Below are 19,398 nucleotides of genomic sequence, written 5' to 3' on the forward strand. Positions count from 1 at the left end.
GGTTAAGGAAGTTACCAATACGTCCATGGTGCAGTGAACGTAAAGTGTTGTATTATGAGAAGTTTGTTTCGAGACGTGAACAATAGGAACTGTCCGGCGTCTTTAATGGGCACTCAGTTCGAATGTGTATTTGCTTTCATTCGATTTAATCTTATTTCATGTGCAGTGTAGTGATGCAAGTAAACAGTGAAATTTTTTCTTTCATAGCCCATTTTGTACGTCCTAGTGTTTTGTTTATAGCGCTATTTTATGAAGCACACCTCCAATCTCATTCATGGTCACTAAGTCACTGCATTGTTGGGAGTGCTTGACTGCTTTGTGCGACCAGTGACTGCTGGAGTTGTCGCAGCCGCAGCCACAAACCTGTACCTCAACTTCTTGCTGCCTGACGTAATTATCGCACATACGCACACACTCACTCTTCATAGAACTTTACTTATTCCTCTTGTATAGTTAAAAACATCGTGTTAATTATTAGCAATTTTGTTGGAACTGTAGTTTTGTTCGCTGCACATTGATGATAATAATGTACTATAAAGATAAACTTGCAGACTACTTAGAAGAGCCCACAGAGCAAGGGACATTTAGATATGTGGGTGCCCACACTCACAGTGTTGGGGAAGTGTGAGAGCATACTACCGCCCCCTAACCGCCACTACTACCAACCCTCGTCTACCTCTCAAGCTACTGGGATACATTTTCTCACTAATTAGGTTTTTAGAGGTTTTTTGCTTATATGAGGATAAAAGAAGAGGGCAAGAAGATAAGAAAGACACGTGAGGAAAAAAAGCGAAGTGACCAAGAAGTGATTTGCCTGAGATAGGATGATCTTAGAAGAGAAGACGAAAATGCAAGGTATATTGCTTTAGTTCAAACTCTTGCCCCTGTCATCCACTCTCATCCACGTATCTCTACACCTGTCACAGAGGAGAACTTGGACTCCAGCAAACCCCCTCTCCCACCTCCACAAAAAGCAACAGCTCAAACACCACCCCCACTGAAGGCTGATGCAGCATCCCAAATGTTCAGGGACTGGAGACATCGGCGGGATGACTATGCTGCCATGGTGGATCTTTCTAAGATTTCAGCAATGGATGGGTTCAACTCCCGAAACACGGTGTGTTTTAGAACACACGCTATAAATTTCTCCCTATACAGATAAGTCTGTAAATGAAGACCTGGACGCTTCACAGTTGCATAAAAAGGAAATGAGGAATGAAGTGCTTCGCTGAGGAGAGTTACGTATCTGTAAGCAAATTGAAGGAAAATCTTTCACTGATTTCTATGTGAGATATGCGAGACTTCGATGCATCTGAGAAGAGGTTAATTTGTGGCCAGGTAATGCAGCTGCGTGTGAAGAGACCCAGCTGAAAATGATTATCTTAATGGGTGTTCGAAATGCAGAGATAATCCTATAAAGTTGATTATCTTGGATGCCAATTGTCCTCTACAAGATCTGTCGATCGTATGAGGCAGCTAAAACTGCAACTTCTGCCATATGTGGCCCACCCAGTCAGTTGGGGCCAGTTCCACTTACTAGAGAAGTAATCAGTCAAACAGAAAGCATCTACATTCGCCGAAACCCTCAAAGCCAGCGGCCTTAAACTGTTAAAAAAAAAACAGTAATTTTAATCGATATTCTCCGTAAAAAATATACTGTTCTAAGCCGTATTTCACGAAAATACATGCGACCGTAATTTATCATACTTTGTTATTATCTTTTTTAGGTTGGTGACAGTAATATCACTGCTTAACATCAATATATCTGTTTTTAAAACGGTAAAATGCTGGAATAAATGTTGCCAAGCATTTGCTATTTTTTATGCAAATTTGTAACAGTGTATGCCAGTGCTCTACCCATCAGTGAAGTGTGCTGCCAGTAAAGTTTAGTACCGTCGTTGTCAACGTATTGGACACTTTGTTAAGTGAAGTGTTCACCACGTGCCACAAGTTTGTGATCACATTCTCTTTGACTCAGATTTTTCCACTAACCTTTAGACGGTGCTCCACACTACCACGGCGTTGGATATGCCCTCTCTCAGGACCATGTTATCGGATACTCGCTTCTAATTCAGTGTGGTTCTCGATTTCTTGCCAACACAGAGACATGCTATGCCACCATCGAACTCGAGATGCTAGACGTTGTCTGGGCAATGTCAAAGAGTAGGCTATAGCAGTTTACTCTGATGACGGATCACCAAGCCTTCATACTTATTCTGAACAGTTATAATTGGATGCGATGAAAAACTCTCATCTCCAGCTCCTCAAGTAGAAGATCTTGTCCCACATCTTTACAGCTGTGTGACGTGCTGGTAAGTTACTTTGGGTTCCAGACACATTGTCTCGAGCCCAGTCAGCTACCCTCCCCACCCCCATCCCCACAGGAGGGCGAGATCTCGGGTGTTTCTTCCGCTACTCATCTCCAAACTGTCATAGACATGAACACTGTTACTCTTCCAGATGATTCTCCAGCTCAGGATGTCAACATAAAACACTTCAAGATGTAGTGAGAGTAGTTCTTGCATACACTCGCTTACTTGATTGTGTCATATCAGGATTTCTTCACGATAGATATCACCCTCACAATTCCTTACTCCCTTACTGGAAACTATATGCAGATCTCTATGCTGATGGTGACCTTGTCCTGAAAGTAACAAGAGTTTTAGTTCCTGCCGCCCTTCATAAGCTGCACCGTATCCCACTAGTTACATGAAAATTCCACCCACGAAAATTCCACCCATGAAAATTCCACCCACGAAAATTTCACCTAGAAAATTCCACCTAAAGAAAATTCCACCTAAAGAAAATTCCACCTAAAGAAAATTCCACTCAGAGAAAATTCCGCCCAAGGAAAATTTCACCCAAATTAATTCAAGGTATCAAAATATAAAGTATCAGGAGATTGCCAAAAGAATGGTTAACAAGCAAAAAACTAAAACATTTTTTTTCATGAAGAGAAATTTATGAGTTATATAATATTTCACACAGAATATATATTTAAGAAATTGCATCTCCAATAAGAAAGATTAAATAAAAAACAGTAAGAGGAAAATACCAGACATCGAAACTTTCAACAAGGGGTTGAATTCTGTCATTGATATAAGAATTATAAAATTTGCTTCAAAAAAGAATATATTTAAGAAATTGGATATCCAATAAAAAGTTAAAATTATTGAAAATAAGAGAAAAAGGAAATTTAATGAAGGTTGTATGCAACACCTCTTGGAAACTTCAAAATGTCATTGACATCGAAACATTCGACAAGGTGTCTACGTCTGGCATTAATACTTTTATATCTATTTATTTGATTGTTGTGATCCCCTCGAGTAATGGGAATCATTTTTGTTTGTGTCAGGCTTTCTTCCTTTTGCAATGCGGCACAAAGGTTCCAGAGATTTTGGTGTATGCTTACTAACGACGATCGTAGAGCACTATGGAAACCTTCAGCTCCATTATTGGACCTTGGTATATTTTGCAAAACCTGTTCATGTACATTCCAGAGACCTATTGAGAAAAGGGGCTCTCCTCTTCTGCGGTTGGTTCCTCTTCCTCGGTACACGCTAATATAGGTGCTTACAAAAAATCCAATAAACTCATCTGGTATATCATTATCGTCCGAAAGCAATTCAATTGCAGCGATGACTTCGGATGGTGGAAGAAATGCTAGAGCATTAAAGCATTTAATTTTAAGCGCAAACTGTGGGTCATTTTTATACAGATTTTTCTACCAATCTCACATATCTTTCACCAGCAAGATTGGCCAAAGTGAAACAAACAACTTTATAGAAGTGTTAGGAAACAGTTAAAAGAGCATTATGGATTCTTTTTTCAAAGTCCACTAAGCAATTCGAAGGACAAATATTTAGACACAACTGAAGAATAGAGCTTCAAAAAATTTCTTGAAGGTTTCTTCTCTTTTATTCGGCATTAGAGAAAAGACACGGGGTAAAAATGTATTTCTAAGAATGATATGCACTGTGAAGAGTTGAGTCTAAAGCTGTGGAAATGATTAAAATGTCCCGTCACATGACCAAGTTGTAATTACTACTACCTCATTTAGACCCAATTCTGTTGCAATAATAAGAATTCATTCAGGACCATCTGTTCCACTGTCATAAGCCAGAAAAAGTGAACCATTTTCAAGGCACTTGAACTGAGCAGGAATTTCAAACCACATTCGACTTGTTGGTAGTGATAGAATCCCTTGAGACCTGTTGTGGCGGGATGTTAAAAAAAACAAGCCCCACACCCTGAATCACACCTACTGACAATGGTCCCACAACACAAACTTTCCCCTTACTTTATCAACTGGACTCTTGGACAAAAGGACAAACAAAACAAAACATACCCTTAAAACTATATTTCCTAATACCACAATACTTAACATGGAACCATTCACAATCAAAATAATAATCACACTTACAACTAATCATAAACTTCATACTAAATATATAATAACCACCATTCAAATAATCAACGAAACCCCTAACAAAACTTAAATCAACCGCACACCAACACCCAAATAAATATCTGTGTTTATATATATTTTATAGACACCAACACTGTCTATACACACAAGCCAACTGTCTTTTATGGCACAACACCACTATATGAAACCCGAAGATTGTTTTCAATTTCCATAACGGACTTCAATTTCCATAACGGACTTAACTCCTCGGGGTCATGGGTGTCATCGTCGTCGATATCATCATCATCATCAACATCATCATCCTAAATCTTAATTGTAATAAACAGGCCAGGTCGTCAACAGTTGATCAATCAAATGAGCAGTCCAAACAAAATCGTAATACAGGCCAAGTCATCAACAATACATCCACTTTCAAAAAACTTGGGTCTCTCCAAAGGAGGAATCACGGCCTGCCAAAATAAAAAAGAAAAACACTTACGAACACTTCTAGCTAACTGAACTATCGCACTATAATCAAAGATAAATAATAAATTGTTCCTATCATTCACAATCACTACAAGCAAATATAAACAAAACTGTACTTACTGTTAAAATATATAATAACTTCCACGCTGGTCGAAAAATTATTAAATAAGGTAAAATCCAGCATTCAAACACAACTGAATCGAGCAGCAGTCCAATCAAAATAAGCATTCACCCAAGACATTCACCACTGTCGTAACCTAACTAAAAACGTAAACAAACAATCTCATTTGTACCAACAGTCTTTCTCACCACCAACGATCGATACACTAACTACTTTTGCTCGCTGACTCTCTCTCTCTCTCTCTCTCTCTCTCTCTCTCTCTCTCTCTCTCTCTCTCTCTCTCTCTCTCTCTCTCAGGATTTGGCAAAAACAAAAATTAAAATAAAGCAAAAATAAATCCTCCACATTCCTCCCCCCTTACTTTGCCAAATCCTACTCACACAAAACTTACATTATTTTTTTCATAACCCAGTCGCAGTCGGGAACGGGACCTCTACTCCGAGTAACTGGGCCTCCATATACTCTCTCATTCACTTCTTCCTTATCACAATCATTCGCTACATTAACACTATTCCTATCTAAATCCCCATCATCTAATATATCATGTACAATCATATCTACCTCGTTCTCATCTGGCCCTATAATTACACTCATTCCTGTAAACAGTTCATCCATTTCATCAAAAACATTCTCAACTTTAGCAAAAGATTCATTCATGCTACTAATCATTCTCCTGTCTCTCATTCTCGCATTCGTCATCCTTTCTTTTACATCACCTAAGGAAAAGCCACACACACTATAGGTATCATTAATACTCAGCCATGATTCATCTGTATTAACACATTTATCTTCCATACACACTTGCACATTTACACCCTTGTCATACTTATTTCTATTCTCACTTTTACTTATAAAATTTCCCCTTTTTTCATCCTTACTTAAAACTTTCAAACGCCTCTTTTTCCTATATTCAACTAACACTAATTGTTTATTTTCCAGCCCTAACTTTTCATGCATACTAGGTTCATACTTGCTCATTTCTAACCAATTATTCATCCCATTCTCACAAACATTGATCCTATTCCTTCCACACACACAGGAGGACTCACCCAGTTGAACCCTCTCACACTCTAGTTTCCCGAACATCCTGGCTGGCCTAATCCCTTCTTTCTACAAACCCTAGCTATATGCCCATCTGCACCACATTCAGTACACTTACCCCGCGGCTCCTTGCACATTCTAGCATAATGACCATCCTTACCACAATTACCACAAATCACATTCATACGATTACTCCTACATCCACTTGCTACGTGCCCAGTCATACCACACCGATAACACTTAATCACTTTCTCTTTCTTACAGTCGCTAATACGATGCCCTGTCTCTCCACACCCGAAACATGCTCCTAATGCCCATCTACATTCATTCTTCTTATGACCTTCCTTTCCACACCTATAACACTTTTCATTACGGACACGACTATCTGACATACCTCGATGCGCACTAACACTCCTATCCCTATTGCGCCAATTACCCTGCCTAAATCCTTCATTTGTCCTTACAGGTATTCCCACATTACTCGCCCAAACACTCCTATCTACTACATTATCAGCTACCCTCATTGGTACTCTCAAAATTGCGTCCTTATAACTACCAAATTCTATTACACTTTCTTCCATTCCAGTTCTTACACTCACAGATTTACTTTCTTTCATGCACCTATCTAACTCATAATCCTCAACTATCTCTAGTATATCATCCCATGTCAATCTCTCTTGCGTCCACCTCATTTTCTCTTTGCGTTTCAAATTAATAAATTCACACACATTCTCAGGTACTGTTGCCAAAAACTTCCTCATTAACTCCTTATTCTCATTTATGCCTTCATCCCCATACTTCTTCCTAGCTAACGTTTCCAACCTACATACGTACATCGATATCGCTTCTCCTGCATTCATCCGTGCTTCATCAAAATCATTCTTACGCTTATACTTAACACTCCCTTTCATACGTTTTACCTGCTCAATTATTCTCTTTTTCACACTTTCATAATCAACGTCCCCTACACTCATTATCACTCCATACATCGTCAACAAATACCCAGTCAAATATTCTCCTAACTCCCTAGCCCAAACTCTTTTACTATCACCATACTTATCCTGACAATACCTCTCATACTCCTTGAAAAAATCATATACATCCCTACTGCTATGCTCATTGAACCTTTCACACCGAGGTACCTCTCTCATAAACACAGTCTTACACACATCACGTTCATTCTCACTGCTATCATCACTGTCTACTCCCTTGTTACCTTCTTCCTCATTTGAATATAATGAATCCACTTCCACACTTAAATTCCTATCCTTAACCATTCCCTTCTTACCCTTTTTCTTACTTACCACTTTCACCCATTCACGATCGTCCTTGCTATCAGCCTGATACTTTTTCTTCTCTTTCTTCACATCACTTTTACCTTTCCTTTCATCTTTCCTCTCACCTTTCTGTTCATCCTTACTATGCCTAATTCCCTTATTTTCAATATCACCATCACTATTACTACTATCACTATCACTTCCTTTCCCATTATCACCTACCTTAACCTTCTCTTTCACTACCAACCCATTATCCGAAGCTGAGGACACTCCTCCGACTGCACCTTCACCCATTATAGTTTTCATCATCCCCATGACTTGCCCCATCATATCTTCCATTCGTTTCTCTATTCGTTCTTCATTCTCTCGCATCCTCATCTCAACACATTCTTCCACTCTCTCTACTGTCCCCTTTAACTCCCTAAGCTCCTTCTGCATCGCCGCATTCTCCCAGTTCAACCTCTCATTCTCTATTAGCAACCTCTCCTCACGCTCCTTACTCAGCCGCAATTCCTCCTCTAAAGCCTTATATTTACCTTCCATTTTTCTTTAACCTTAATTCTAAATTTGTATCCTATCAGTCCTTCGTCAAAGAGTCCAGCTATCAGTCCCGCCTCAGCAGTCCCTGTTCGGGCGCCAAAATAATGTGGCGGGATGTTAAAAAAAACAAGCCCCACACCCTGAATCACACCTACTGACAATGGTCCCACAACACAAACTTTCCCCTTACTTTATCAACTGGACTCTTGGACAAAAGGACAAACAAAACAAAACATACCCTTAAAACTATATTTCCTAATACCACAATACTTAACATGGAACCATTCACAATCAAAATAATAATCACACTTACAACTAATCATAAACTTCATACTAAATATATAATAACCACCATTCAAATAATCAACGAAACCCCTAACAAAACTTAAATCAACCGCACACCAACACCCAAATAAATATCTGTGTTTATATATATTTTATAGACACCAACACTGTCTATACACACAAGCCAACTGTCTTTTATGGCACAACACCACTATATGAAACCCGAAGATTGTTTTCAATTTCCATAACGGACTTCAATTTCCATAACGGACTTAACTCCTCGGGGTCATGGGTGTCATCGTCGTCGATATCATCATCATCATCAACATCATCATCCTAAATCTTAATTGTAATAAACAGGCCAGGTCGTCAACAGTTGATCAATCAAATGAGCAGTCCAAACAAAATCGTAATACAGGCCAAGTCATCAACAATACATCCACTTTCAAAAAACTTGGGTCTCTCCAAAGGAGGAATCACGGCCTGCCAAAATAAAAAAGAAAAACACTTACGAACACTTCTAGCTAACTGAACTATCGCACTATAATCAAAGATAAATAATAAATTGTTCCTATCATTCACAATCACTACAAGCAAATATAAACAAAACTGTACTTACTGTTAAAATATATAATAACTTCCACGCTGGTCGAAAAATTATTAAATAAGGTAAAATCCAGCATTCAAACACAACTGAATCGAGCAGCAGTCCAATCAAAATAAGCATTCACCCAAGACATTCACAAATGTCGTAACCTAACTAAAAACGTAAACAAACAATCTCATTTGTACCAACAGTCTTTCTCACCACCAACGATCGATACACTAACTACTTTCGCTCGCTGACTCTCTCTCTCTCTCTCTCTCTCTCTCTCTCTCTCTCTCTCTCTCTCTCTCTCAGGATTTGGCAAAAACAAAAATTAAAATAAAGCAAAAATAAATCCTCCACATTCCTCCCCCCTTACTTTGCCAAATCCTACTCACACAAAACTTACATTATTTTTTTCATAACCCAGTCGCAGTCGGGAACGGGACCTCTACTCCGAGTAACTGGGCCTCCATATACTCTCTCATTCACTTCTTCCTTATCACAATCATTCGCTACATTAACACTATTCCTATCTAAATCCCTATCATCTAATATATCATGTACAATCATATCTACCTCGTTCTCATCTGGCCCTATAATTACACTCATTCCTGTAAACAGTTCATCCATTTCATCAAAAACATTCTCAACTTTAGCAAAAGATTCATTCATGCTACTAATCATTCTCCTGTCTCTCATTCTCGCATTCGTCATCCTTTCTTTTACATCACCTAAGGAAAAGCCACACACACTATAGGTATCATTAATACTCAGCCATGATTCATCTGTATTAACACATTTATCTTCCATACACACTTGCACATTTACACCCTTGTCATACTTATTTCTATTCTCACTTTTACTTATAAAATTTCCCCTTTTTTCATCCTTACTTAAAACTTTCAAACGCCTCTTTTTCCTATATTCAACTAACACTAATTGTTTATTTTCCAGCCCTAACTTTTCATGCATACTAGGTTCATACTTGCTCATTTCTAACCAATTATTCATCCCATTCTCACAAACATTGATCCTATTCCTTCCACACACACAGGAGGACTCACCCAGTTGAACCCTCTCACACTCTAGTTTCCCGAACATCCTGGCTGGCCTAATCCCTTCTTTCTACAAACCCTAGCTATATGCCCATCTGCACCACATTCAGTACACTTACCCCGCGGCTCCTTGCACATTCTAGCATAATGACCATCCTTACCACAATTACCACAAATCACATTCATACGATTACTCCTACATCCACTTGCTACGTGCCCAGTCATACCACACCGATAACACTTAATCACTTTCTCTTTCTTACAGTCGCTAATACGATGCCCTGTCTCTCCACACCCGAAACATGCTCCTAATGCCCATCTACATTCATTCTTCTTATGACCTTCCTTTCCACACCTATAACACTTTTCATTACGGACACGACTATCTGACATACCTCGATGCGCACTAACACTCCTATCCCTATTGCGCCAATTACCCTGCCTAAATCCTTCATTTGTCCTTACAGGTATTCCCACATTACTCGCCCAAACACTCCTATCTACTACATTATCAGCTACCCTCATTGGTACTCTCAAAATTGCGTCCTTATAACTACCAAATTCTATTACACTTTCTTCCATTCCAGTTCTTACACTCACAGATTTACTTTCTTTCATGCACCTATCTAACTCATAATCCTCAACTATCTCTAGTATATCATCCCATGTCAATCTCTCTTGCGTCCACCTCATTTTCTCTTTGCGTTTCAAATTAATAAATTCACACACATTCTCAGGTACTGTTGCCAAAAACTTCCTCATTAACTCCTTATTCTCATTTATGCCTTCATCCCCATACTTCTTCCTAGCTAACGTTTCCAACCTACATACGTACATCGATATCGCTTCTCCTGCATTCATCCGTGCTTCATCAAAATCATTCTTACGCTTATACTTAACACTCCCTTTCATACGTTTTACCTGCTCAATTATTCTCTTTTTCACACTTTCATAATCAACGTCCCCTACACTCATTATCACTCCATACATCGTCAACAAATACCCAGTCAAATATTCTCCTAACTCCCTAGCCCAAACTCTTTTACTATCACCATACTTATCCTGACAATACCTCTCATACTCCTTGAAAAAATCATATACATCCCTACTGCTATGCTCATTGAACCTTTCACACCGAGGTACCTCTCTCATAAACACAGTCTTACACACATCACGTTCATTCTCACTGCTATCATCACTGTCTACTCCCTTGTTACCTTCTTCCTCATTTGAATATAATGAATCCACTTCCACACTTAAATTCCTATCCTTAACCATTCCCTTCTTACCCTTTTTCTTACTTACCACTTTCACCCATTCACGATCGTCCTTGCTATCAGCCTGATACTTTTTCTTCTCTTTCTTCACATCACTTTTACCTTTCCTTTCATCTTTCCTCTCACCTTTCTGTTCATCCTTACTATGCCTAATTCCCTTATTTTCAATATCACCATCACTATTACTACTATCACTATCACTTCCTTTCCCATTATCACCTACCTTAACCTTCTCTTTCACTACCAACCCATTATCCGAAGCTGAGGACACTCCTCCGACTGCACCTTCACCCATTATAGTTTTCATCATCCCCATGACTTGCCCCATCATATCTTCCATTCGTTTCTCTATTCGTTCTTCATTCTCTCGCATCCTCATCTCAACACATTCTTCCACTCTCTCTACTGTCCCCTTTAACTCCCTAAGCTCCTTCTGCATCGCCGCATTCTCCCAGTTCAACCTCTCATTCTCTATTAGCAACCTCTCCTCACGCTCCTTACTCAGCCGCAATTCCTCCTCTAAAGCCTTATATTTACCTTCCATTTTTCTTTAACCTTAATTCTAAATTTGTATCCTATCAGTCCTTCGTCAAAGAGTCCAGCTATCAGTCCCGCCTCAGCAGTCCCTGTTCGGGCGCCAAAATAATGTGGCGGGATGTTAAAAAAAACAAGCCCCACACCCTGAATCACACCTACTGACAATGGTCCCACAACACAAACTTTCCCCTTACTTTATCAACTGGACTCTTGGACAAAAGGACAAACAAAACAAAACATACCCTTAAAACTATATTTCCTAATACCACAATACTTAACATGGAACCATTCACAATCAAAATAATAATCACACTTACAACTAATCATAAACTTCACACTAAATATATAATAACCACCATTCAAATAATCAACGAAACCCCTAACAAAACTTAAATCAACCGCACACCAACACCCAAATAAATATCTGTGTTTATATATATTTTATAGACACCAACACTGTCTATACACACAAGCCAACTGTCTTTTATGGCACAACACCACTATATGAAACCCGAAGATTGTTTTCAATTTCCATAACGGACTTAACTCCTCGGGGTCATGGGTGTCATCGTCGTCGATATCATCATCATCATCAACATCATCATCCTAAATCTTAATTGTAATAAACAGGCCAGGTCGTCAACAGTTGATCAATCAAATGAGCAGTCCAAACAAAATCGTAATACAGGCCAAGTCATCAACAATACATCCACTTTCAAAAAACTTGGGTCTCTCCAAAGGAGGAATCACGGCCTGCCAAAATAAAAAAGAAAAACACTTACGAACACTTCTAGCTAACTGAACTATCGCACTATAATCAAAGATAAATAATAAATTGTTCCTATCATTCACAATCACTACAAGCAAAGATAAACAAAACTGTACTTACTGTTAAAATATATAATAACTTCCACGCTGGTCGAAAAATTATTAAATAAGGTAAAATCCAGCATTCAAACACAACTGAATCGAGCAGCAGTCCAATCAAAATAAGCATTCACCCAAGACATTCACCACTGTCGTAACCTAACTAAAAACGTAAACAAACAATCTCATTTGTACCAACAGTCTTTCTCACCACCAACGATCGATACACTAACTACTTTCGCTCGCTGACTCTCTCTCTCTCTCTCTCTCTCTCTCTCTCTCTCTCTCTCTCTCTCTCTCTCTCTCTCTCAGGATTTGGCAAAAACAAAAATTAAAATAAAGCAAAAATAAATCCTCCACACTGTGTCTCCAATTATGTATGATGCTACGGGAAATAGTAGATGTGACCTCGCTTCCTCGCTTAGCCGATCCACAGTGAATGCTATTACTTCCCGAGATGATGTGAAAACTCCTCGTGTATGAATTTCCTCTTTTAAATTTGTTATGACACTGCGGACTTCCACCATGGAGCTTGATCCTGGATGATTATGGCTTCCAGATGTAAAAATTATCTGAAGCACATCACAATCATAACATGTATGTATACGTGCCTTGCAACCTTTATAAAACTGTTCACATCTCCAATACGTTTTAGTGTTTGATGGATTACTCTGTTTTTCGTAAATATCACTATATTCATCACAAAGCTTCTGTTTTCCTTTTTCACTTTTAATGAATCTTAAGGCCATGTTTATAATTTTTTAGATTTAAAATAGTTTGAACGTGTTGGCTTAAACTTTCATGTAGTACTGGTAGCTGGAAGCCCATTTAGATTTATAGATTCTTTTATATTGTTCTTTTTCTGGAAATTTAAAGCTGCTGTTTACTTGAGAACAACTATTTTTGGTAATTTCAAATTATTGTTTGCTTGTTAAGATCTCTTATTTTAGTTATTCTTTATTCTTTAGATACTTCGTTTTAAATTGCTGTTTACTTGCCAACAACTATTCTTTTGGTAATTTAGAATTATTGTTTGCTTGTCAAGAACTCTTATTCTGGTAATTCATTATTTTTTAGATATTTCATTTGAAATTGTTGTTCACTTTTCGGTATTTTTTTTTATTTTGCTTGTTAAAAACTCTTATTTTGATAATGCATACGTCCTTAGATACTTTGTTTTAAATTGTTGTTTACTTGGGTCAAATTTTCTTTGGGTGGAGTTTTTTCTAGGTGGAATTTTCTTTGGGTGAAATTTTTAGTGGGTAGAATTTTCATGGGTGGAATATTCCTATCACGATCTCACTTGCATGACAGCTGCAGAGGTGTGGAAGCAACTAAGCACAGAGTAAGGCAGTCAGTTTTCTGGTGGCTTTGGTTCTGACATGACAACACGGTCAGAGCTTGTGAGGCATGTCATACATTCCTGCCATCTCAGCATTAGAAACCTCTAATGAATGACAACAACCAGACAAGATCCTTTGAGTACGTCTCAGCTAACTTCTTTACTGTTGTATGGAAGTCTTTCCAAGTTTTCGTCGATTCCTTATCAGGATGACCGTTTGTCGCCCCCTGGAAAAGCAATACTACCGCTTTTAAAACCACCAGGATCTTCTGCCACTACTTCTGTGAAGTTGGTGTTCCCCTTTGTCTTAGGACAGATGGAGGGCCACAATTCACCAGTGCAGTGTTCAAGAATTTTATGAAGCGATAGGGAGTTCGAGACATGGTAACCTCGCCCCACCACCTGTAATCGAATGATCACGCCAAAACCAATGTGAAGTCAATTAATTAAATACCTCATTCTGGAAAAAAACTGTCTGGCAAAATCGCTTGTGAAGCATTTTACCCTGGCTTGCTAGAGCTCAGATATACTCCTAATTTTTTAGGACCCTCCCCTGCCAAGATCCTATGGCTGACCTCTGAGGTCATGTATCCTTGCCCACTTGTCCATCTAAAAGGATTCTACAAGGAGTGATAGGTCAACACTGAAGACTGAGTATCGGACAGCAAGTTCAGATTTAAGCCCTGACTTCTCATCTTTGGGACAAAGTTTGCACCATCGTGGTCATTGGAAAGTCTAGGGATTCGTCTCCCTAGTAGTCATGTGTAGTGGCATAATGGCCAGTTTCTTCATCTAGTGCCACTCACTAATAGTGACCCCTCTCTCCCTGTCCCTCTGGCCCTTTGCCAGGATAGAAAGAAAGTCCCTAGGCAGTCCTTCAGTGTACCCACATTGTTCCCAGAGACTCATAGAATCCGCCGGGAATACACTATGAACATGTGGGGGGGAGGGAGGTTTAGGTACATTTTATTATTATTATTATTATTGTTATTATTGTTATTATTATTATTATTATTATTATTATTATTATTATTATTATTATTATTATTATTATTATCATTCCATATGTTTTATGCCATTAGATTAATCCATGTACCTTCAGTAATATGATATGGCAACATTAATTCAGTATTGGTAACACTGTTATCTGTTGTTCCCATGATGCACAAGTCTCCTCATCTTTCTTCCTGATAACCTATCTTCGATTGTATACCACGTGAATCATGTATTTACTCTTGATAGATATTGAAGACGGACATTTTAAGTTTTAGCCTTGCCCCTCCAGTTATGGTACAGGAAGTTACCAACATGTACAGTATATAGTAAACTTGAAAGTATGTATAAAATATTTTTGCTCTGTTTCATTCTTTCTAGTAACCTTCAGTAGCGATGACTGGCATACTTGGGAAAGTTCCCGGGCAATTGGCCAGAAAGTTCTCTCTGAATAATGTCAATGGAGCCGATAGTATAATGTCCTTGCCTTTGTTAGGCTCTTCTGGTTACACAACCGCAAGGAATTTACAATCAAGGCATGAGAGAAGGTAAGCAATTAAAAGTAAAGTGATCTATAGTGATAAAGAAACACAAGCAGATTAATAAGAATTCTGTGATGATCTAGAGACACAATACGAGTTTACATTTTTCCCACGATTTTTTTTTTATAAAACAAAAAGAAGGTTTGATCATGGAGAGACCGGGTGTATATTCTTTTATTTTAATAAATGATAAGGTTTAAGAAAAAATAGAATTCTCAGTAATTCTTTATACCGAAAAATCATGAATATAATTAAACAAATATTTATCTAAAAAAACGTCTGCAGAATTATACTCATATAAAAGATAACATTTATGAATACTGCAATCTATTAAATTTATGTCCATTACAATGATTTCATTATCGTCAACAGCAACAACACTGGAAGTTTCCTGCACAAGTTGGACCTTAATCAGAGATCATTCTTTTGGGGCCACAGAAGCGGCACAAAGTATACCGTCATGGTCTTCACCTTGAATTCCAAGAAGCCTCTATCTCCTGACCTTATTCATCAAGCTATGATTCACTGGCAAAGGTATAGAGAGAAGAGTCTGTAAACAGTTGTTTTGAAAATAACTTTCCGGTTACAGGCTATTTGTATTAATTACGCAATTGAGGGTACACTAGGGCACACTATTCTATCTTATTTCTCTTTCAGTTGTTCGTTTATTGAAGATTTTAAAGTTTATATGTGAAAGAACTTATTTAATATGGTTGCTACTTTTAAGATATTTTATTTTGATTGTTTATTACTTCTTTTGTATTTTATTAATTTTCCTGTTTCCTTTCCTCACCGGGCTATTTTTCCCTGTTGGAGCCCTAGGGCTTATAGCATCTTGCTTTTCCAACCAGGGTTATAGCTTAGCTTGAAATAATAATAATAATAATAATAATAATAATAATAATAATAATAATAATAAAAATAATAATAATAATGATAATAATAATAATAATAATAATAATAATAATAATAATAATAATAATAATAATAATCCTGTTAAACTCACAATGGTATTGGTGCTATAGGAAACATAACGCTATCATGATATACACTCTTATTTTGAGGAATAAAAAAAAAAAAACATGTCGGCTTAGGAAGGTTTTGGTTGTGTTAACACATTGATATTATAATCATTGTTGATAGTAGTGGTAATAGCAGTAACAGTAGTCATATTATTAATATTATTAATGACAATGTTGCTTTTGTTTTTATTACATTACTACCTTTGCTATCAGAATGTTTTATGCGAACATCATTAGAATATATACTCTTATGTTCATATTTGATAAAGGGTAAAACAAAATATGCTGAAATTTTATAATGGAGATCAACACACAAACACACACACACACACACACACATATATATATATATATATATATATATATATATATATATATATATATATATATATATATATATATGAGTGTGTGTGCGTGATTAACAAATACTACGGCCGACAAATGATTGACACTGAAATATTGTTCTGTATTTCAGAAAAAGTCCTTGCTTCCAAATTGTTATAAAGGAACGCGAGAGAGACCTCTGGTTTTACGGACCCAAATACTGTGACGTTGATTTCAAGGTGAGAAGACTTCGCTATTCCGAATTAGAAATGAATAACTTCCACCGATTCTTATTGTGACCAATTTGGTTGGTCTATAGTCTATACTATAGACTTGAAGATTTACAAGTTCATTTGATCTGTGGAAGCAAATTTTGCTATTTCACAGAGATGTAAGGGTAAATTTCAAATAATTTTACATAAAATAATTTGACCAAAAATTAACTAAGGTTCTTGGTTCTTATCAACCTCTACAAACTTAACACTGACACTATAGACTATAGTGTCAGTGTTAAGTTTGTTTGTGTTTGTAATTATGTGTATGTGCTGTTAATCAATAGTTAATCCTATATTCTTTGTTTCTCATAAAATTTCGTTTGGCAAGAAGCCGGAAAAAACTTTTTTGGGAATGAAAGCCATTCTGATGGTACTTTCTTTTTGTTATTTACTGGTCAAAGTATTCTTCAATAACAAATTATCCTGTTATAATTTATGAAGAAAAAATTTTAATTTTCTTGAATTTCCACAACATTCTTAAATTTTGAAGTTTAGGGGCCATTTGATTGCGTGGCTTGGTTACCATGCATACAAAAGTCTGTTCAGCTATATATTTGTTTTAAGAATAGCATGATCATTTCATGAGTACTCTTTTTTTAACTACCAGACAATAAATTAATTCATAAGTGTATAGTAACAGTTGTTATTCCATTCTTAACTCTATCTTCAATGCCGATCGAATAGGTAGTAAAACAAGGAACACCATTCGAAGAAGTCCTCGACGAGTGTTCCGGTCGATTCGACGAAGCTAATGGACCCCTCTGGAGATCCCGTTTGCTCCTGGAAAAGGTCAATGACCTCCGCTGCAGAGACCTCGAGGTGGAAAAGCAATACCCACACCAATGCCATCTCGTGCTCTGTACCCACCACAGCGTCGTTGACGGAGCAACGATCTTCCCGATGGTTCAGCCAGCGCTGGACATCATCGACAACCTCATAGAGGGAAAGAAAATCGACGAGTCTCTCGCGGGGGTCTTCATCTCGAACGAAGAGTCCACGAAGCTCTACGCCAAGGCAAAGGAAAGATTAATTTCCAATCCTGAGCGTCTGGAAACGCTGAGAGACCTCACTTTAAGGTGCCACAAACCACCGATCCTGCTTAAGCGCTTTCCCCGCCCAGAAGTGGCCAACCCGAGTACGAAACACTTGTTTATGGAAATGGATCAGCCGACGATTGAAAAGTTCATCGAAAAGTGCCGCCTCGCTGGCGTTACCCTCGGGTCCGGCTTGCAAATGGTGGTCAACACAGCTCTAGTCGAACTGGTCCAGGAGGTCGGGGTATCTGAAGAGAGCTACGAAATGAGCACGCACATGGTCGTCGATATGAGACGTTACTTCCGAACGAGAGAACTCCCGATTCACGGGTGCTTCGTTAAGGCTCCGGTTTCGTTCATTACTCTCGATAAGAGAGTCAGGCGAAATTTTTGGAATAACTGCCAAGCCCTACACGAGATTAACCTCGACATCCTCCGAAACAAACAGGTCTTCGAGCAGGAAGTAGCAAGGGAAATGTTTCTTGAGACTCTCCCACCGGAGAAGTTCTTCGAGAACCCTCCGGTAGCAACGCGTGATTATGGGTTCAATAACGTTAGTCAGATGCATAAGCTGATGCCCGGTAGAGGGAAACATATCCAGGTCACGAACTTTGCTGGCCTTAATGGGCTCCATCGCTGTCCACTTCCATTCATGTTTGTATTCCATAAATACAGGGGATTTCATAATGCTGAAATCAGCTACGCATCCGACTGGCTGACAGAGGAGAACGCAATGACGATTTCAGAAAAGGTAAAATCACTTCTAGAAAACTTCAGCCGATAGTTTTCTAAGGCTTGAGGATTTATGTGCCATATTTGAAATCATTTTGCTAACTCTTCTATAGAGATTACATCCTATTGTTCAGAGTTAAGCTACATTGCATATCTTTTATAGCACTTTTGGAAAATATTGAATACTTTTTCATTTCATAATTGTTACAAGGTAACAAAAATAGAATTTTGAAATATGTAAGTAATAAATGCTAATAAAAAGAATTTCATGTAGTTTTTCTTCACTTATAGCCTCTACATCAAATGACATTGAGTTATGATGTTCCTACTCTTATCTATATGATGCATTTAAGTAGAATACTTCGAAAAAAAAGTTATTCATAATAAAAAATGATAGGATTTCTTTGTATCTTATATCATTTGAAGAAAAAAATAATCAACATAAGTGTTTTTTAATTTTTAACTATATTACAAAAAAAAAAAAAAAAAAAAAAAAATTAGTTGATTTCGAAAACCCGGTGTTTTCTTCATTTCTAAATCAATTGTTATGATATAACTCCATCTTAAGAAGAGTGAAAAAAAATGATGGAACAGTCACGCTCAACTCTCCCCACCCCTGGGGAGAAGAGGGAGTAATGTGTGCATATCCAT

General features: G+C 37.8%; 1 protein-coding gene across 2 annotated transcripts in view; it reads left to right on the plus strand.

The window, feature by feature from the left end:
* Window positions 1-18,949, plus strand: part of LOC137630973 (uncharacterized) — a 19,108-nt gene extending 159 nt beyond the window's left edge. For both annotated transcript variants that reach the window (XM_068362506.1, XM_068362505.1), the window contains exons 2-5: window positions 15,200-15,366; window positions 15,733-15,894; window positions 16,858-16,945; window positions 17,666-18,949. In XM_068362506.1, the coding sequence (XP_068218607.1) occupies window positions 15,215-15,366; window positions 15,733-15,894; window positions 16,858-16,945; window positions 17,666-18,799 (1,536 nt within the window). In that variant the 5' untranslated portion in view covers window positions 15,200-15,214 and the 3' untranslated portion in view covers window positions 18,800-18,949. The remainder of the gene's footprint in view (window positions 1-15,199; window positions 15,367-15,732; window positions 15,895-16,857; window positions 16,946-17,665) is intronic.
* Window positions 18,950-19,398: the final 449 nt, after the last annotated feature.

Source organism: Palaemon carinicauda, chromosome 39 (genome assembly GCF_036898095.1).
Source record: "Palaemon carinicauda isolate YSFRI2023 chromosome 39, ASM3689809v2, whole genome shotgun sequence".
Classification (NCBI taxonomy): domain Eukaryota; kingdom Metazoa; phylum Arthropoda; class Malacostraca; order Decapoda; family Palaemonidae; genus Palaemon; species Palaemon carinicauda.